At 41.8% G+C, this 18,717-nt stretch overlaps 1 protein-coding gene across 1 annotated transcript; it reads left to right on the top strand.

The window, feature by feature from the left end:
* The first annotated feature begins 5,830 nt into the window (after nucleotides 1-5,830).
* dusp4 (dual specificity phosphatase 4) lies at nucleotides 5,831-18,104 on the top strand. The gene is made up of 4 exons (XM_068705915.1): nucleotides 5,831-8,354; nucleotides 9,816-9,943; nucleotides 11,971-12,190; nucleotides 14,900-18,104. The coding sequence occupies exons 1-4, from the start codon at nucleotides 7,985-7,987 to the stop codon at nucleotides 15,286-15,288; spliced, it is 1,107 nt and encodes a 368-aa protein (XP_068562016.1). The 5' UTR covers nucleotides 5,831-7,984; the 3' UTR covers nucleotides 15,289-18,104.
* The last annotated feature ends 613 nt before the right edge of the window (nucleotides 18,105-18,717 follow it).

The following is an 18,717-nucleotide window of genomic DNA, read 5'->3' as shown; positions in this document are numbered from 1 at the left end:
CACCATTGATATTCACCCCGCTCGTTGCCTTAGTAACCACAGTTTCTGGCTCTGTCACAGTTTCTCGAACAAAAACATGACAGATTGATGACTTCAGCTTCTGTGTCAAGTCGGACGCACCTCTGCCGCGTGAGACGACGGTAGAGAGCGCGGTGCGTAGTTCTGTTGTTATCAGCAGCAAAGCACACAGTTTTAGAATCCGGATGCACACATTGAATGTACATTTTGCTCACAAACTGCAGAAGAAAGGAACATAAGAGTGTTTGTGTACAGATGCGGAAAGGGATACAATGGTTTCCTGTCTTTTATCCACGTGTCTGTTCTGCTCAGAATGCCACATGTCAGTAAACACACACACACACACACACACACACACACACACACACACACACAAGTTGTGCTTTAGTCCTTCCTGTTTTTGACCTGTGGATAATCCTCCCCACAGTCTTGATTCATAGTCATTCCATCACAAACACACACACAGAGGAGTTGAGACACTGTTTTTCTTTGGAAGGAAAAAAACATGAAACTTGGGTTTAAGAAGAGGTCACTAAGCCACCAAATAGCAAAAAGTACCAAAATACATTCGTCTTTCTCTCTTCGCCACATCTAGGCACAGAGACACATTTACCCCAGACAGCTTCTTACATGTATAGTACATGTGTTAGCACTGAATTATATTGACACAAACAACTCATTGTGTCACCTTTTTCCTCCTTTATCGTATTTTTTAGTGTGTATTTGTTGTGTCTTGTCCAGTACTTTACAAATGTACATTTTCTTTAATTAACCTCTTAAATTGAGTTAATTAGTTTATAATTTATCTGATAAAAATAAATTGTAAAAGTGTATTGGTGCTGATTCTAATCATTTTTTACCATTCAAGAATTGATACAAAATTTCAAAAATACCTCACGAAGAGACCAAGACCTTGAGGAACACCATAGAAAAATTCATGCTGTGGTTTGGTATCAACATTTTTTGACATTTGGAGATTTGGAAGATTTGATTTGAAGAATTGTGGGTTTTTTTGGCAATTGGATGACTTTTAGGGACTCCAGTATGCAGAAATCATCTTTACAATAGGCCAAAAAATAACACATTTCGGTAAACTCTGACACATCTTGACAGTACTGACCTTTGGAGGAACAGAGAACTGGAGAGTCCAAAATGAAGAAAGATGTTGCACCAGCTACTTTTATTTAACCTTCTCTCTCTGAGCATGAACAGGAACGATTTGACAGCTGGGAGGCAGGAGTCGATGGCACAACAGCGGTCACTACGTCGCCAAGCTTCTATAACTCCACATTTTGTGAAAACGCACTGATGACTGTTGCTGTGTGTGTGTCTGTCGTACTACTTGAACATTAGCCGTATGTGACGCAAAACTCTTCTGGGATCTGTTTCTTGTTATCACACCATCCTAATATGATGCCTGCTTGTAGCTTCAACTTTTTTCTTTGGCATCACCGCTGTCTGTAAACCCCTCAGCACCAGCCTGTGGATATTACCCAGATGGCCACATATAAAAACACATGCGGCCTGGACTCGTGCCCAAGCTGTGAGACAGTATTTATGATAGGACGGTACTTTAAAGACCGTAGCTTCCTCCAGGCTTTGATCATGAACTTCTTTCCTATTGTCATTTGCTAAAACAAAATTTGCATAGCTTCTTAGTTTGAAAAATTGCACTTTGAATGTTGTAGGTGTAAAAGGAATGTTTGGCTGGACACACGTCCCTGGGTTCCAGATGTTTAAGTGAAATATATGAATAGGTTTGAATATGAGCTCACCGTTTCATCCTGTGCTACTTTGACTATTCAAAACACACACAGATATTTGAATGATGACTAAGTGTTTTTTTGTGGGTGCGTGAGAGAGAAATTACGGAAGCCCTTAGAGAAAAGTGAGCAATAAAAAAGTCTGATCTGAATAATTTTCTCAGACAAACAACAGAGGCACTAACGTCATTAAACATTCATGGCGACGTAATCAAATCTGCAATATTGTTGACGAAAAAGTTTAAAATTTGTTTCAAAATCTCTCTTTATACTCGTCCCCTTTCGCTGTATCTTCCCCTCTCTCTGTTATACTCTCACTCTATGAAACACACACATGGTGGAGGCGTACCGTCTCTGTCCTTCTACTCTCAGTCCTCAGTCCTGATGCTTGTGCTACTATAATGCATAAAGATCTCAGGTTTGGGTGGTCGATTTTCTTTTCTTTCTTTCTTCCGTTTTCAAAGTTTGTAGTCAGAACAATCGGGTTATCATTGTAAATTTGCCCTGTATTGAATTTCCTAGTTAAATAAAGGTTACATTTAAAAAAAATAGATTTCCTGCCAACTGAGGCTCCTTTGGGTCAGGGGTTGTCAAACAGCGCAGTGTTAAGCACATGACTCTGAGGAGGAAGTAAGCAACATAATGACCAAATAAGAAACCCACGATTCCCATTCACAATAACCGGTGGGAGGAAAGAGGCAATAAGGCACGTGCATGTGTGTGTGTGTGTGTGTGTGTGTGTGTGTGTGTGTGTGTGTGCCGACACAGTGTCTGCAGCATTGGGTTCACTAGATTAGCATGTGAGGTCCAGACAAGAAGGGATTCAATGCAACGACCTTGCATGTGTGTGTGTGTGTGTGTGTGTGTGTGTGTGTGTGTTTGTGTGTTTGTGTGTGCGTGCGTGCTCAGTAAGTTGGTCCATTGAAATGGGGATAAGCAGCTGGTGACCTGTTTTATTACTCATTAACCAACAGAGTCTCCACAAACAGCTCTGGACAAACATGACATTAACTCAAACGATATATCCCAAAAGCATTGGCATCACGTGTATTTATCCAATACATCAATCCGGGTTCATAGGAATACCTACATATATGTAAAGTCTGTTTAATGTTCAATATCCCTGGAGTTTAAAATTGGAAACATAATCTGAAGCATGCAACAAGTGGCCAGGTTTACCAAGTTTGAAGCCGAAAAGTTTGGAAACGACATTCAGGGTACTGTGTGTCTACAAATAGTCAGTGTAGTTCTTTAAATGATCATTTCACTCAAATATCAAAACAATGTTGTTGTTTTTGCTTACCCCATCATGCCATGCAGACACATTTCTGTTGAAATTCTATCTCTTTCTTTTTTTTTCATGCTCTGAGCAGCACAAACCAAATTCTACTCACCGCCATTATGTTGTGATTTAGGTGGATCAGACTTTTGCATATTTTTCCATCGATTGTCATTTTTCTAAAGAGTGAAAAACAGAAAATACCACGATAGTCTGATCTAAGAGTCTGTCCTCTGATGCAACTTGACCAACATGCAAAACAGCGCTGACAAAATGTGTATCATCCTTATTATTGGGTCATTCCGGAGGGAAGGTTAAACAGTTTGTCTGCAACGAAAATTTGACTCTGACAGAAAATATGGATCCGCTCTTAACAGAGCAACAACCCCCACCACAGCACTCACTCAACTCTCGCTGCCTCTATCCTTTGCCCTCCTTCTCTCTCTACTTGTTTTCGGTTCATTCCCCCCCCCCTCAGTATCTCTCCCATCATTTGAATCATAGTTACTCTTATTTCCCCCCCCTTTCACACACATGTCTCTCCTTCATCCTCCTCTCTCTGCCTCTGTCGACACACTCGCACAGACAAATGACAAACTCATTCATGTAAATGTTTGCGGCACTCAGTCAAGGCTTAACCATTGGATTATAGGATTAGAGAGTGGGGCAGCTCTAGAACGTACACACATGAGATACACAAACACACACACACACACGCAAGTTTGAGTGTGTGTTGGTGTTTTAATTATCCTGCCTTGTGGACTTTATTTGTACTCAATGTATGCAGGGTTTCCACACAACAGCACTATTTTTGACTACTATTTATTACATATGTACATACAAAACTAGTTACATTACATACAATTCATCTAGAGCTCATTTAAAGGGAAACTGACATTTTGAGACACACACGTTCTTGCTCTATAGAAAGCATGAGTGTCAGGATATCTCAGCCTTTTTTTTTTTTTTCATGTATTGCACATTATGCTTCTGTCTTGCATGTTTTTATTCAGTACCTGACACTTTGCATAATGATGTCATACTCTATATATATTCCTTATAATCTTTACCCACGTTGACATTTGTTTTAGTTATTACTGCTGTGTTTGCTTTAACTGTTTTCGATGGGGCTTCTTGTCCAGGGACTACGTAGCTCTTTCAGCTAATGTTGTATTACTGTAATATTACTGTAATATGCACCGTGGCTGTAAATGAGAAAGAAAATGACAACATTATACAGAGAGAGGACGATGAGGTTGAAAGAAATAGAGACAGCGTGAGGGATAAGAGAGAAGTACGAGAGATATTTAACAACCCTGACGTGTGCAAAGCTCATATCCCCCCCCCCCCCCCCCCCCCCCCCTCCACCATGTTGATGGATGACAGCATGCGGGCGAGGGATGTGAGGGGATGAATGGATGGACAGGGGAGAGCCGAGGGAGGGAGGGAAGGATGACATCAGTGCAGAGTCTGTTTCCAGCCAATCCCCTCGCAGCCCCCCCGGACTGTCTCCGCCCTCCTACACCTCTCCCTTGTTGCTACGGCAGCAGCACCATCCCGCCAGGCATTGTTTAGGGTTGGTAGTAATGCGGCGTGGTGTGTGTGTTTGTGTGTGTGTGTGTGTGTGTGTTTATATGGGACACTAAAGGCTGCAATCCAGCACAAGTAATCACCTCTTTTTTCTTACTCGATCATCCATCCCTCACCTTCCCTCCTCCCTTTCCCTCGTCGTCCTTCATCTCCACATCATCCCCGTTTGTGCCTGTCGCTGTCTCGTCTTCCTCTCTGTCTCAACGTTCAAGGTCCTTTCATTCATGATTTATTTTTGCTGCAGTGCTTCTGTCAACTGCTCGCACTTCATGCTCACGCGCAGCAAACTTGATACACACATTAGCATGCACGGCGAATACGTGTCATGCTACATTTTTCTGCAAAGAGTCACTTTTGTTGGATGTGCTGAAACGCAATGTGATCCAGAGGCATGCAAATCCACAGACATTATGACAAATTCAAAAGAAAACCTGGATAAATGAGGAGGCTAACAACGAAGGCAGATGTTTCCTCACAGGGCACCAGAGGTCACTGATCGGGTTTGATGAGAATGATGTGAATCAAACTGTGGTGGCTGTCGCAGGCAGCAGATCTCCACCCAGAAAACCTGAGAGAATATTGACCGACGGGTTAGACAGCGCTCTCCATCATCATGCTCAAAGCGCCACATGGAGGGAATTTCTTGGGAGATTAGAGTGCTGCAGGGATGACGTCGTTTTTGTAGGCCAACCCCTGGATGCTAGCAACGCACTGGTTCCCGAGAAAAAAAAGAAGAAAAAAAATCCCGGAAGTGGTATTTACTGGTATATTTTATATCATAAAACAAAACTTTAAAATGAGTTTGTTTGTAAGACCTTATTTCAGGCATCCAACCAAAAACCCATTAAAAAAAAAAACACATTCATGAGAGCTCCAGAAATTTGGAGAATCTGTGTCAAGGAGCATTGAAGTAACCTTATTACGTTGGTTTGTGCTTTTTATAACACATCTTTGAATGCTCAGACTTGTGATTTGTCGATGGTGTTCTGCATACTTTAGTTGATAATTGTAGTGTCTGAGGAGACGCTGCAATTTGGTTAAAGGGGCATCACCGATTTGACGCGTGAAAATCAGTTTACAGGTCATGTTCCGTGCGAGCCTGTGTATATGAGAGCTTTCTTTTTAAATCTGTCTCCTGCGACTTTATGAAAGTGCAATACTAAATTGCTCTATACTCCTTTGAAACTGAGGACATATACTGCATCTAAATGTGTTGAAGCAACACATTCTCACAGCCAGTAACTCCGGGTAATACGTATCCTCCAAAAATCTCAACATTTCATATTATATTGTACAAAAAAATATATATATTTCTTTCATATAATACTGAAAGTGACTGCTCTCTTTTTCACGGAAATACATACACATTCGCATTGCGTCCTTATAAGCATTTCCTCTTTTGAGGTTTGCCTTTTGCTTACTGTCTAGTCTCTCTTTCTTTTCTTTTTGCCATGTCAGACAGGAACCATTATTACCAAGAACTTCAGCAGTTTAGGTTTCGATAGTCTGCTTACAAGCGTCATTGCTGTCAGATCATAAGTGTATTATTACATGAGTTACATGTTGTTGGAAAAAATTCGTCAAAAATAGATCACAACACTTTATGAGTTGAGCGTAAAGGCCTGTGAACAAAAACACAGTGATATACTGTATGTACATATACTCGTGTTTTCCCCCACATCAACCCATTCATAATACATCCATCTGAGAATGGTGCAGTATTAAACCAGGATTTTTTTGTTGTTGTATGAATGCTGTTTATTAATCTGTCTCTTTCAGCAGAGTGCAGTGTGTCTGTTTGTGTCGGGGTGTCGGCCTTTCCCTCCTCCCATCTGCTGCTCTCTTTCCTCTCGTAACCATGGAAATGGGATCAACATGCAAATACCTGAGCACGCACACTAAGGCTGTTTGATAGCAGATGCAAATTGCGTTTCCGCTCGTATAGGATGACACACCCACACACACACACACACACACACACACACACACACACACACACAGATGCACACTAAGACGTACACACACACACACACATACACACAAAAATGTTCATGTGCACACGGTATGCACACCCACCTGCAGTTCACACACATTTCTCAGCACATTATTCCAGACTTTTATCAATATAGCAGGTGAAGTAGTGGCACTAAACCTTAAATGGAGAAAAAAATTAACTATAGTTACATGTACAGCTTAATTTAGATCAAGATGCTGACCTCAAAGCTGCATTAGTTGATGTTTAGCCATAGGCAAACTGACAGAAACACTGCTAATGCCATCCTATAGAGTTGCTAACATGTTAGCCAACAGCAGCCCACTGTCACATCCAGTGGAAACAAAGCTGCATTCATTCGCAGTTGTATTTCTTGGCCAATGATTAATCTGAGTCTAATATTCACATTTTTTTTTAGCGTTATTTTTGTCTCCGACAGTCCTAAGAAAAATACTTTTTCCTGTCTGCCTTTTGGTGCTCGGCAGGCAGCATATGCAGTGGGTTTATCACAGCTTATTTTTTCTGGACATGGAGGACGGTTTAAATGATAGAGACTGAATATAAAATATGTTTTGTGGCTTAAAACTAATTTAAAACAAACCAAAAACTGATAAAGGGCTAAAAAAGCTCCACATAGCCTAGTTGCAGAGTTGTGTTTTAATTCTCAGTGATGTCTCGTGTATGCACAAGCACGCATACTTTTCACATTCATTTAATTCATTTTATTCAAAACAATATTTAAATGCACGTTTAAAGGCATGAATAAGGGCATCTTAATGTTGTGGATTTTAGGACCATTCATTTAGAATCCATTTCACTCCTTATTTAATCATAAAACAACTATTAAAATGTGGTCACGAGCTGGTTAAGGCTTGGCTATTGGCAAACTCCACTGTACGCCCCATGGAGTCTAATCTCCATCCCCATCGCCCCTCGTTCCATTGATGTCTATTTTGTTTTATGAATGAACGGCAGAGGAGGGAAGGGGACGGGACTCTGGACGCTTTGCGATTGGCTGCTACCGGTTGACGTCACCTCCGCCGTGACGCGGTGCACCCATTCACAAAAAAAAAAAAAAAAAAAGAAAAATAAAGAGAAACAATCCTGAGGAGAAACACTCGTGAGAGGCAGCGAAAGGAAGAGGTGACCGGGACTGAAGCGTGAAGAGTAGTGCGGGTTTTTTTTTTTACACAATGCGCGTGTAGAGAGGGGCGCAAAAAGCAACCAACCGCAGGATCCGAAGTTTTTGGAGGGCGGTGAGGGCCCACAGCGCGAGAGAGACAGACGGAGGAGACAACCGACGGTTGCAGCCAACACACGCAGCCCGAAAACGACTGTGCGATGGAGGACCTGGGCGAGATGGACTGTCCGGTGGTGAAGCGGTTTTTAAAGGACGACAGCGCCAAGTGCCTGCTGCTGGACTGCCGCTCCTTCCTCGCCTTCAACGCGGGGCACATACGCGGCGCCGTCAACGCCCGCTGCAACACCATCGTCCGCCGCAGAGCCAAGGGCTCCGTGCTCAGCCTGGACCAGATACTGGCCGGGGACGAGGAGGTCCGCGGCCGCCTCCGGTCCGGGATGTACTCCGCCGTGGTGCTGTACGACGAGAGGACGCCGGACGCCGAGACGGTGAAGGAGGACAGCACGCTGACTCTGGTGCTCAACGCGGTGTGCAGGGACTCCTCCGGCACGCAGATATACCTGCTCAAAGGTAGCGTCAATATTTTACTTTTATTTATTATGACGCTCAGGCTTTATGGGTCCGCTGCAGCATCTGATGGGGATAGAGTGCGTTCACCAGCAGCAGCATTAGGGTCAACACATTTCAGGATTCACATTTAATTTAACGTTAACCTTTATATGTGGCAGTATCAAAATGATATTAATAAAATGTATTATAATAGTGTAATAACACAATACCTCATTGTTGAATCCAGCTTTTAACGGGGGCAGTAACAGTCCATCAAAAAACAACTATACTCTTTTTTTTTTTTTTATTATCTCCAACACTGTTGTATCCAAATACAAATGAAGCTTCTCCTTTTGTATTCATACAAATATTTTGCAATGAAAATAATCATGATAAAAGTGTACTTATTTTGAAGATTATAACGTTCCTCTTAATGATCATTTATTTAATCTTATTGAGGTTTTAAATGGGAGCCAACAATAATAATAACGGCTCCAAATTTCACAAATAGCCTCATTTCAGTTGATATGCCACCAGCCTGTCTGTTATTTTTCAACCATAATCAGTATTATTGTATTGCCTCCATAACGATAAGTGGATATTGTTTTTGTACATGCTCAATAGCCTATTGAGCATGTACAAAAACATGTTTTTTTATGCACTGGTGTAATTTTTTTTTTTACAACACGCACACACACTCACTCACTCAGTCACTCAGTCACTCACAGCTACACGCATTCACACACAGACCAATGGCCGTGAGCTGAGTGAATGAGGTAATGCAGATGCGTAGAAGCCACATCTAACCGTAGGGACTTACAGGACACACATGATCCTTTCAGAGACGGTCCGCTTCGGGTAAATCACCGACGGGGAAGCAGTACAATCTAAAAACGACGCTCGATTTACCCACCAGACTATATTTAGACTGCGGGGGAATTTGAAAAGGCAAAGCCGCTGCAAGCTGCAGGCTGTGGCGCATTCTGTTTTTGTGTGCATCCTAATGACGTAGACTGCCTTGAAGCACACAGGAGTGCATGTGTGTAGCTTGTAAAGATAACATTTCCCCCGTTAATCTGATGGGATCCCTGAGGTGCAGAGAGCAGTGGTCAGCCTGCAGATGTGTAGAAAAACACAGCGAAGGGATGACGGAATTGTTTTCAAATCCACGGTAGTAGACATAGAACAGAGTAGGTCAGGGGTCGGTTTGATAGACTTCACGTCAGGCACGCTGAATGCAGAGGTGAAAATCCTGGTGCAGATTGTGCTGTGATGTTTACGTAGGTTGCCATGTTCCTTTTTGTCCTGATAAATCCCCCACAAAAAAAAACAAAATCCCTATTTCTGTCATGATCCCGGAGGATTTTAAAGTCTGTCTGTGGCACCTAGCAGTGATTGAATGTCTCATGTTTTACCATCCTACCTGTGATCATTTAAGACGTGCTTTGCGTTGTATTTGAACCGCGATGTCTCTTTTGCCAGGTGGATACGACAGGTTTTTCTCAGAGTACCCGGAGTTTTGTGTAAAGACCAAATCCTTACCGACCCTCACCAGCCAGTCCAGCATCGACTCTGCCTGCTCGTCTTGTGGGACACCGCACCACGACCAGGTGAGACCCCAGGAGACAGACGAACTCGAACACCTCACACACCTTTTCAGCCGGAGCACTTTAAATAACAAAGTTAACGTACACCAGTGCCTATCACCTTTTTAAATAATTAGAATTTATTACTTCTTGTCAGTCAACTCATTTTTTTCAGTCTGTAAAAAGTCAACTGAAGTTGCACACATTGACACGCAGAGCTGCCGTGAGCAAACACTGCTTTGCAAACATTACTGTTGTGCACTTTCCCACGACCATTCAACCGCATCCCCCCCCCCCATCCAGTCTGGGTTATTCAACGCAGTGACATTTACATTTACTTATTTTGTTTCATCGGTCTTAAATCCATGTGAGAGAAGAGAAGAAAAAAAAAAAAACAATGTATACTGCTATGAACGCTTTCTGAAAAAAATCCACTTTTTTGTTTGAATTAGTTATTTGTAATGACAGGCTACGCTGGAGGTCATAGGTCACTATTGATTCGCCTCTGCGTCACTTCCTGTGACCCGGGCGGTGTCGTTTGGTTGGTCGGCGATCATGCCGTTTGAGCCCCCAGATTTTATGCAACGTTCACGGTCACATGTGGTTTCGGGTTTAATTCCCCTGGAACGCATGAGAGAGAGACGCCAGACAATACGGCCTCTGTGCGTTTTCTAAGAAAAATGCTTGATAGTCCCGTCCTGATAAGTGGGATTTTTTTTATTTTTTTTATTGAACCGATACTGTAGCTTCCTGTTGGGTATCTCACTCACTATTTTCCTCTTAGTATCCCCCCCCCCCCCTCCTCACATTACATCTCTTAGCAGTATTGATCATTTCCTGACGCTGTGTCAGTACCGAGGTCGTCAGCGGCGGTGACATAAACAGACAATAAGTCAATAAGTCTCACTACCGGTATAGACTGCCAGCTGGCTGACCCCTCTGATCCAATGAAAGGGAAAACAAAACCTCTGCTCTTACAATATATATATATATATATATATATATATATATATATATATATATATATATATATACTTTGATAAATGTTTCAAAATAATATAGTGCGTTCAGCAGAAACATTTCCTCTTTGTGATATACTGCAGAACACGAGATAAGACACAACTTGCACAAACACTAGTGGAACCCAACCCAACGTTTTGTTAATCATAAAACCTGTTTTTATTATTATGGGAGCTTTGTGTTTCTCATTATGAAGGGTGACAGCAGTGTTGTAATGTAGGCTTATAAGGCATTAAATGGTATGGCCAATAATTCATATTTTCAACACGTGAGATACTTCCTTTTTCCAGAAAATGCAAAACACCTTCACATCGTCAGACAACGATATCTTAAAAATGTCATTCAGTGGATTTTTTGAGGATGTGTCGCTGTAGAGTATATATTTCTCAGAATAACTTTTCTTTAGTTTTCCAGTCATAAAGTGTTATTGCGGAATATATATACAAGATGTCCTCAACGAGGCGTGAGAAAATGGTGAATGTAAACCCCAAGATAGATCTGTTACTGATAAGTAAAAACTCATTTTTCCACTCAATCTTCTGGCTTGAGCTTGCAAACATTAGTCAGTTCATCAGATAATGCATTTCTATACATGTAGAAGATATGCAGAGATGAGTTTCCTATAATAGAAAAATAACTCTGCTTGAAACTAACAAACTAAATAGCCCGTATCAAATGACCCTGCATTAATTACACAGATAATAAGCAACCCCTGTCAGATGAAAGGCGCACCTAATGGGATTAGAAAAATATTCAAGCGAGGTCACACTTATACTGGAGTCATCTGCCATCTGGCCTCTGCTGCACAACGAGACAGTGAATTCTTTGTCTTATGACCTACGCTGTTTTAAATTCACTAAATTGGCTCCCCAGGTTGGGTCAGGAGATGTTTCTTCATGTACCGACTCCATGAATGAAGACTTAGTGACTGAATGAATTAGGAACAGAAAATCTGTCTCTTCACTGCTGATTTCTAATGAAATAATAAATTAATCATCCTCCTCCCGTCTGTCTTTTTTTTTTTCATTCAGGGCGGCCCAGTCGAGATTCTCCCGTTCCTCTACCTTGGTAGCGCCCTTCACGCCTCAAAGAAAGAGGTTCTGGACGCCACAGGAATCTCCGCCTTGCTGAACGTGTCCGCCGACTGTCCCAACCACTTCGAGGGGGCGTACCAGTACAAATGTATTCCTGTGGAGGACAACCATAAAGAAGATATCAGCTGCTGGTTCCTGGAGGCCATTGAGTTCATAGGTTAGTTAATAAGTGTGTGTGTGTGTGTGTGTGTGTGTGTGTGTGTGTGTGTGTGTGTGTGTGTGTGTGTGTGTGTGTGTGGTGTCTTAGCAGAACAAATGCTTCCCCATGGTGGATGACCACAAGTAAAACGAGCTTCCCTCAGGCATGTTTTGTACTTTATGTGGTTTGATTTTACATTTTTGCATCATTTTAAGTACGTAAAAAAAGCCAGTAAATCTTAGTTAAGTTTGTTCAGCATGTCTGCCAGAACATGTTTATATAATTTTATTATTGTTTATATAATATTCTGTTGATTATGAGCAGAAAAATGTGAAAATGCCCACTACAATTTCCAAGAGCCCAAAAGGCTATTTCACGTCTTCTTTTGTGCAAAGATATTCAATTTACTGTAATTTAAGGAAAAAGAACATTCTAACTTCTGAGAATCCAAAATCATCAAATATTTCGCATTTGCTTGAAAGATAATTGATTATAAAAAAATTTATTATTTTTCTTATAATTAAATCTAATCTAACATCTTTGTTTTGTGCGCTTCTTCCGCATCGCTGGGGTATTTCTTCTGTTGCATTGTCGGAGAGTCTGATCATTTTTCCCCAGAAAAGAGATTTTTAGAGAAAAGCTTTAATGTTTACCAGGCACACCGTGCATATAGAGCAGGAACACAGGATGACAAATCAGACGTTTATTCATTGGGATCTGATTAAAATGATGAATTATTAGAAGCCCTTTCATCACACGTGTCCTCAGATTTCGGCAGAGACAGGAAAAGAAAGAAAATACCTCCCAAAAAATCGAATCAAATGAATCCATTGCAGAACAAACAATGTGATACAAGCAAGAAGAAATTCCAATCAATCATTTCTTTGGAGCATGATTTATAATTATGTGTTTAAATATGTAATACAGGCAAGTGTGTGATTTGCATTTGCTCTGCATATCCATAGACACACAAAATCCGTAGACATTTTGTGTGTGGTTTCCTTACTGGGAGTGTATGGTTGTGAGCGTGTACTCTGGTGTGTGTGTGTGTGTGTGTGTGTGTAGGTGCTGGTATGCGTCATAGTTAGCTGCTGTGGGACCAGAGTCTGACTCATCCACTGTTACCGGGTGAACAGACGCCGTGGTGGAGTTACCTGAAATCTGTTTTGTGTGCGAAAGAGAGAGAGAGAGATAAAATGTCGACGTGAAGATGGAGCGATTGGGGAGGCGTTTGTTATAAATCAAGCATCCGCGCAGTTAGAGAAACGGCGCTACGTATTGTGTTGCTTGCGTTCCAGAAAGGTCGTGGAGTGAACTGGAATCAAAGCAGTCATTTTATATCCAAACGTGCAGCATAGTCGGTTGTGGTGGGAAATAAGATCACCGTAAAAAAAAAAAAAGTCCCTCCATTATCTCCTTCATATTCTGTGCTTCTAATTTCCTGCACAACATGACTGTCCAGCTAATCATTCAAACTGAGGCTGTTGGGGGAAATTGAGTTAGTGTAAATGCTTTAATCAAACTATTACCTAAATCTGGTTATTCACAGTAACAAAGTAATAGCATGCGGCCCAACATAGTGAAGGCCATAGAGACATAAATAGGACAGGGGAGGAAGTGTGAAAGGGGCCGGTGACTCAAATTGTTCTGCACTCGCCTGTTTAAATGTGATTTGCTGCTTTCTCACTTTGACGCTTGTTTGGCTGCACAGAGAGGAGACGACGGGAAAGTGTAGACGAGAAGAAATGAGAACAGTTTGAGGCAAAGCCGTGCATCTGCTGAGTTTAAGATACTTGGTGGATGTAAAAAATAATAATAATGCTTTTAGGCTGCCATTTTGTTGAGGTTCAAGGTGTCCACACAAAATGTTAATGGTTGACATACAATTCCAATTTTTCATCTGTTCAGAGAGCACTGCTTTTCTCAAAAATACAAAGAAACGGCTAAACATATATATATATATATATTTGTTTGCACACATGAGGATGGAAATGTAATGCATGCATTTAATGTGAACTGAGATTTACATTTTGAGCTGTGTCAGTACTATTTGCCTATTTTGGTGCCACGAGTTCAAATGGGGTCTTCTTTTTTGCTTTTAAGATGAAATAAACCGGAAAACATTGTCATTGTCCATGACGGAAAATTGAGCTTGCAGCAAAACCACAATGAAAAAAAAAACCCTCATACCAACCAAAACAAAAACAAGTTTAAGAGGCTGCAGCCATGCCAGCAGCTGTACAAAGGCTAACCTCGAGCACCGCACTGCACCAAAACAAAAACAAGTCTCAGAGTCTACAGCCCTGCTAGCAGCTTAGCAAGGCTAAGCTTAGGCACAGCACTTATTCGAGTAAAATGCTAATTGTCAACATGCCAATGTACTCGCAGCATGAATTCATCGCGTTTTCCACGTTCACCAGCATAGCTTAGCGTGATGAACTGAGGCTGATGGGAATGTAATTTGTTTTGTCAAAAGCAAAAGTACTGGAGAAATGAAAAGTTTAACCTGAAGTTGGCATTAGAGGATCACCATAGTCATTGCGGTGCATCATCTGGGAACCATGAATGTTCAAAATATGGTGCGAATCCATTCAGTAATTGTGAGATATGTCACTGTTTAAGTGTACATTTTGTTTTGTTGGTGGCGCTGGAGGAAATATATTATAATTATATTTATTATTCATGGAAACGTCTAACTTCTGACCCCCCCCCCCCCTCTCTCATCAGATTCAGTGCGGGACTCCAGTGGGCGAGTACTGGTCCACTGTCAAGCAGGCATCTCCCGCTCCGCCACCATCTGCCTGGCCTACCTGATGAAGAGGAAGCGGGTGCGTCTGGACGAAGCCTTCGAGTTTGTGCGGCGGCGTCGCAGCATCATCTCCCCCAACTTCAGCTTCATGGGCCAGCTGCTGCAGTTCGAGTCGCAGCTCCTCGCCACCTCTTGCGCCGCCGAGGCGGCCGCCACGGCGAGCCCGCTGCTCGGACCCAAGTCGTCGACGGCCACCACGGCGACGGCGGTCACGCCCACCTCGCCGTTCATTTTCAACTTCCCAGTTTCCGTGGTGAACTCGGCCTACCTGCACCACAGCCCGATCACGACCTCCCCCGGCTGCTGATGGATAGCCAGTCGCAGCCTTTCCCCCCCAAATAACTCCGAACAGACCGGGCTGCCATTGGCTGGAAGTAGCTGTCGATCTTTTACTGCTCGCTGCAGTATGTACATGCTTCCAGGGCGGGGGAGGTGAGAAGCGTCACGGTGCCTGATTCAAAACTCAAATACTGACAAAAAAAAAAAATTTTTTATAGTGTCCAGAGACCAGCCAGCGCTCCTTCCATTTTAACACAAGATCTCTTCAGATTGACCAAAAATGAACTGGCTTTCAAAACTTGTTCCAGCAAACGAGTTCGGACGGAGTGTTGGACTGACAACAACATGCACAGGTCAAACGCTGACACAGGAAGGCCTGAGCAGCAGCAAACACGCTCTCTCTGCCTCACACACACACACACACACACACACACACACACACACACATTCATGACTACCAACTGAATAAGCTCAGTATGAAGACAGGGCCTGTTGCTATGGAGACAACAGGTCTTTAGGAGAGGAGATGGACACAGGAAGGAAGGAGGAATTTTAAGCACCCGCTCCTTCCCCTTTGGGTGTCCCTCCTGTTGCCGGACAAAGGAGATGGATGGAAAAAAGAGGGGAGGAGACGGTGATAGAAAGCAGGAGCCTCTTCCGTGACAGGTGCTCTGACCGGAGCTTCCTGTCTTTCACACGTCCTCTTCCTCTCTCTGTCTCTCCCCCACACCTTCCTCTCCTCTCATCTCCTTTTCATCCTTTTATATTCCTTCCCTCCTCCTCCTCCTCCTCCTCCTCCTCTCATCTCTGCCTCTCATCTTCACCCCGTCTGGCCCCTCTCCTCTGCTCCTCATCTCCTCACCGGAGAGGCTAAATACATAGAATAAGTTGCCAAATAAAAAGGCCAGGGCCCTTTGTAAATGAACTGGGATACCCTACTACAGGCCCCTGATACACACTGTAGGAAACCCCTTCAAAAAAAAGAATTGTTTTGTACTAAAGGGCTGAAAGAAAAAGCTGTAAGAGAATGACATTGTCACAACATTTTGTTTTTGCTAAAGGGTTGAACATGATTTTCCTTTAAGATCAGAAGGGACATTTTGGAGCACAGTGGTTCTGGAAGGCAGCCACTTAAAGGACCGCCCTCGTGGCTTTGTATGTTTTAATGCATTTTAAATCATTTATCTTTACTTTTAACCATTTTCCAAAATATACATCATTTTTAAGACATTGGTTTCAATTTGTTTCTGTATTTTTTTAAATATATATTTTCATAGCAAATCAACTGAAACCATTGGCTCCTTAGGGATGCTTTGGACATTTTTATTTAGTTTATTTTTTGTTTTAGTTAATGGTCTAAAATGTGCATCACCAGCGAGTGGTCCTTTTTGAGATGTTTGTGCCTTGTTCACAAAGGTATCCCATGGATTCAGACGGGCTGCTGGAAAGCCGACTGCTGAATGTTTAGAGAAATCTCAGCGTTTCAGCAGCGCAGTACAGACTCTTACTCCACAAGGTCAACCGAGCTAAAGCCTCTCGCTTCATCTGGTACACTCACAGATGGATACAAACACACGGTACTGTATTTGAGTACATCCATATTAGGTGAATTTGACCTTTTTGAAATAACAATTGTTCAGGCAGACAAAACTAAATATATATAAATATATTTAAAGCAGTATGTAACAGATTTCCCAAGCTACAAAGACACATTTTTTCAAACCAAGAATAGACACTTAAAATCAAACTATTGAGAATTAGACACACAATGCATATTGACATCTTAAATATGAGTGAATTGGAGAAATTTTATAGGCAATATTTTTTTCTAGATGTATCATTGTGGCTGGATTTTAATGTTTCACACTCTGCTTACAAAACATCAGGGACCCTCTGTGTTGTTCCTTATGAGGGGAATCCAGGTTAAGATAAAAAAAAAAAAACACACAATCACTTGATTTCACTTTTTAAATCCAAACTGAAAAAAAAGAAGTGATGGAGATTCAAAAAAAAAAGAAGAAGCTAGCTTTGGGCTTTGGGACCATAAACAGGTATTTCTCCTTATAATTGAGTTGATTCTCTGGTTTTGAAGTTTGTCCACAGCTCTCCGTGGCACTTTGAAGTCTTGCAATACTGTACTTACAATCCACTCAAGGACAACAGCGATATCAGTGACTTTTTAGGTCGTAACACACAAATACCCATGTTGCATTTTTATAACGTCACAATCTAAGACAGTGTTTGTATTGCTTATGCTTTTGACCAGGCTAAGCTGTACACTCTGTGCTAGACATCCAAAGGCACAAATTTCAACCATGGTTGCTTTTATACCCGGGTCTTGATGTACGCACGACATAAACACACACACACACACACACAAACACAGGAAACAAACCTTTTTTTCTGTTTTTGAAGATTGTCGGCACCTATCTCTGTAGCACTTTGAAGTGATGCAATACTGTATTTATAATTTATGATTGATTTGCACATCATGGTGATGGTAGGCTGACTAGATTTTGCATAAAGACATTTTGTCCATCTAGAGAGAGAGAGACAGAGAGAGCGAGAAGAGAGGCAATCAGTGAAAAACGCAATACTTTGTACACATCTCTGTGGTAACTGTCTGTTTGTCCGTCAGCCTGTCTGCCTCTCTGTGTTAGTCCATCTGTCTAGATTCTCTCTCTCCGTCTGGTCAACGCTGTTTACCCATCTTGGCAATATCAATCCTCGACTTGGAAATTTCTACAAAAAAACACAACTTTCCCTCAATTTTATTGTGGAATGAATCTGTGCATTTATTTATTACTGAAGATCCACTGTTGAATAAACAATGTTCTTAATTAATATGTTGTATGTGCTTTCTTTTCTAAGATTTCATGTCTAGATATACAGTATGAACACACAATTTCATAAAAGGCAATCATACGTAAATTGAGACGGTGAATTATATATTTGTGTTAGAACCTATATTGTGGGTAATGTAGTAATTAATACACGCAGAAGTAGAGTTGATGCTTTATATGGACCCATGAATCCTCTCAACATGATTTTTTTCAAAATGTGATAAAATGAGAGATCTATGGACAGCATGCATTATTTGTCATTTATAATACCAGGAACCTCTTTGTGTGGTATTTCTTTTACTCCCCTTTACATAGTAAGAAATATTAGCTTGGAGCGCCACCCAGTGGTGAGAACGTTTAGTTGTCCTCAGCTACATGTCTACAGGCAAACCTAAGCAAGCTCCCAGCTGTCTGTCAAACTCTCCAGCGCACTTTGACAGTTTGAACTGTGTTTGACGTCATAACAAAAACCATTAAGGAACAGTAACAACATTGGAAAACCCTTTGGAATACGATCTAAAAACAACATGAGAGGGTAAGCTGAAGACATGAACAGAAATGCAGCCGGTTCCGTAGCTGTATGGGAGTTTCTGCTGATACTTATGCACACTTTG

Source organism: Cebidichthys violaceus, unplaced genomic scaffold (genome assembly GCF_023349555.1).
Source record: "Cebidichthys violaceus isolate CVI_PGR_0920_01 unplaced genomic scaffold, fCebVio1.0.p SCAF_12, whole genome shotgun sequence".
NCBI classification, from domain to species: domain Eukaryota; kingdom Metazoa; phylum Chordata; class Actinopteri; order Perciformes; family Stichaeidae; genus Cebidichthys; species Cebidichthys violaceus.
The sequence above is the reverse complement of the archived record's forward strand: the minus strand, read 5'-3'. Positions and strand labels throughout refer to the sequence as shown.

What these genes read in the sequence shown, in the direction of transcription:
- dusp4 (XM_068705915.1), top strand. Translation starts at nt 7,985, where the DNA reads ATGGAGGACCTGGGCGAGATGGACTGTCCGGTGGTGAAGCGGTTTTTA. An exon ending in GCAGATATACCTGCTCAAAG is followed by an intron (nt 8,355 to 9,815) that starts GTAGCGTCAATA and finishes CTCTTTTGCCAG; the next exon opens with GTGGATACGACAGGTTTTTC. An exon ending in GGACACCGCACCACGACCAG is followed by an intron (nt 9,944 to 11,970) that starts GTGAGACCCCAG and finishes TTTTTCATTCAG; the next exon opens with GGCGGCCCAGTCGAGATTCT.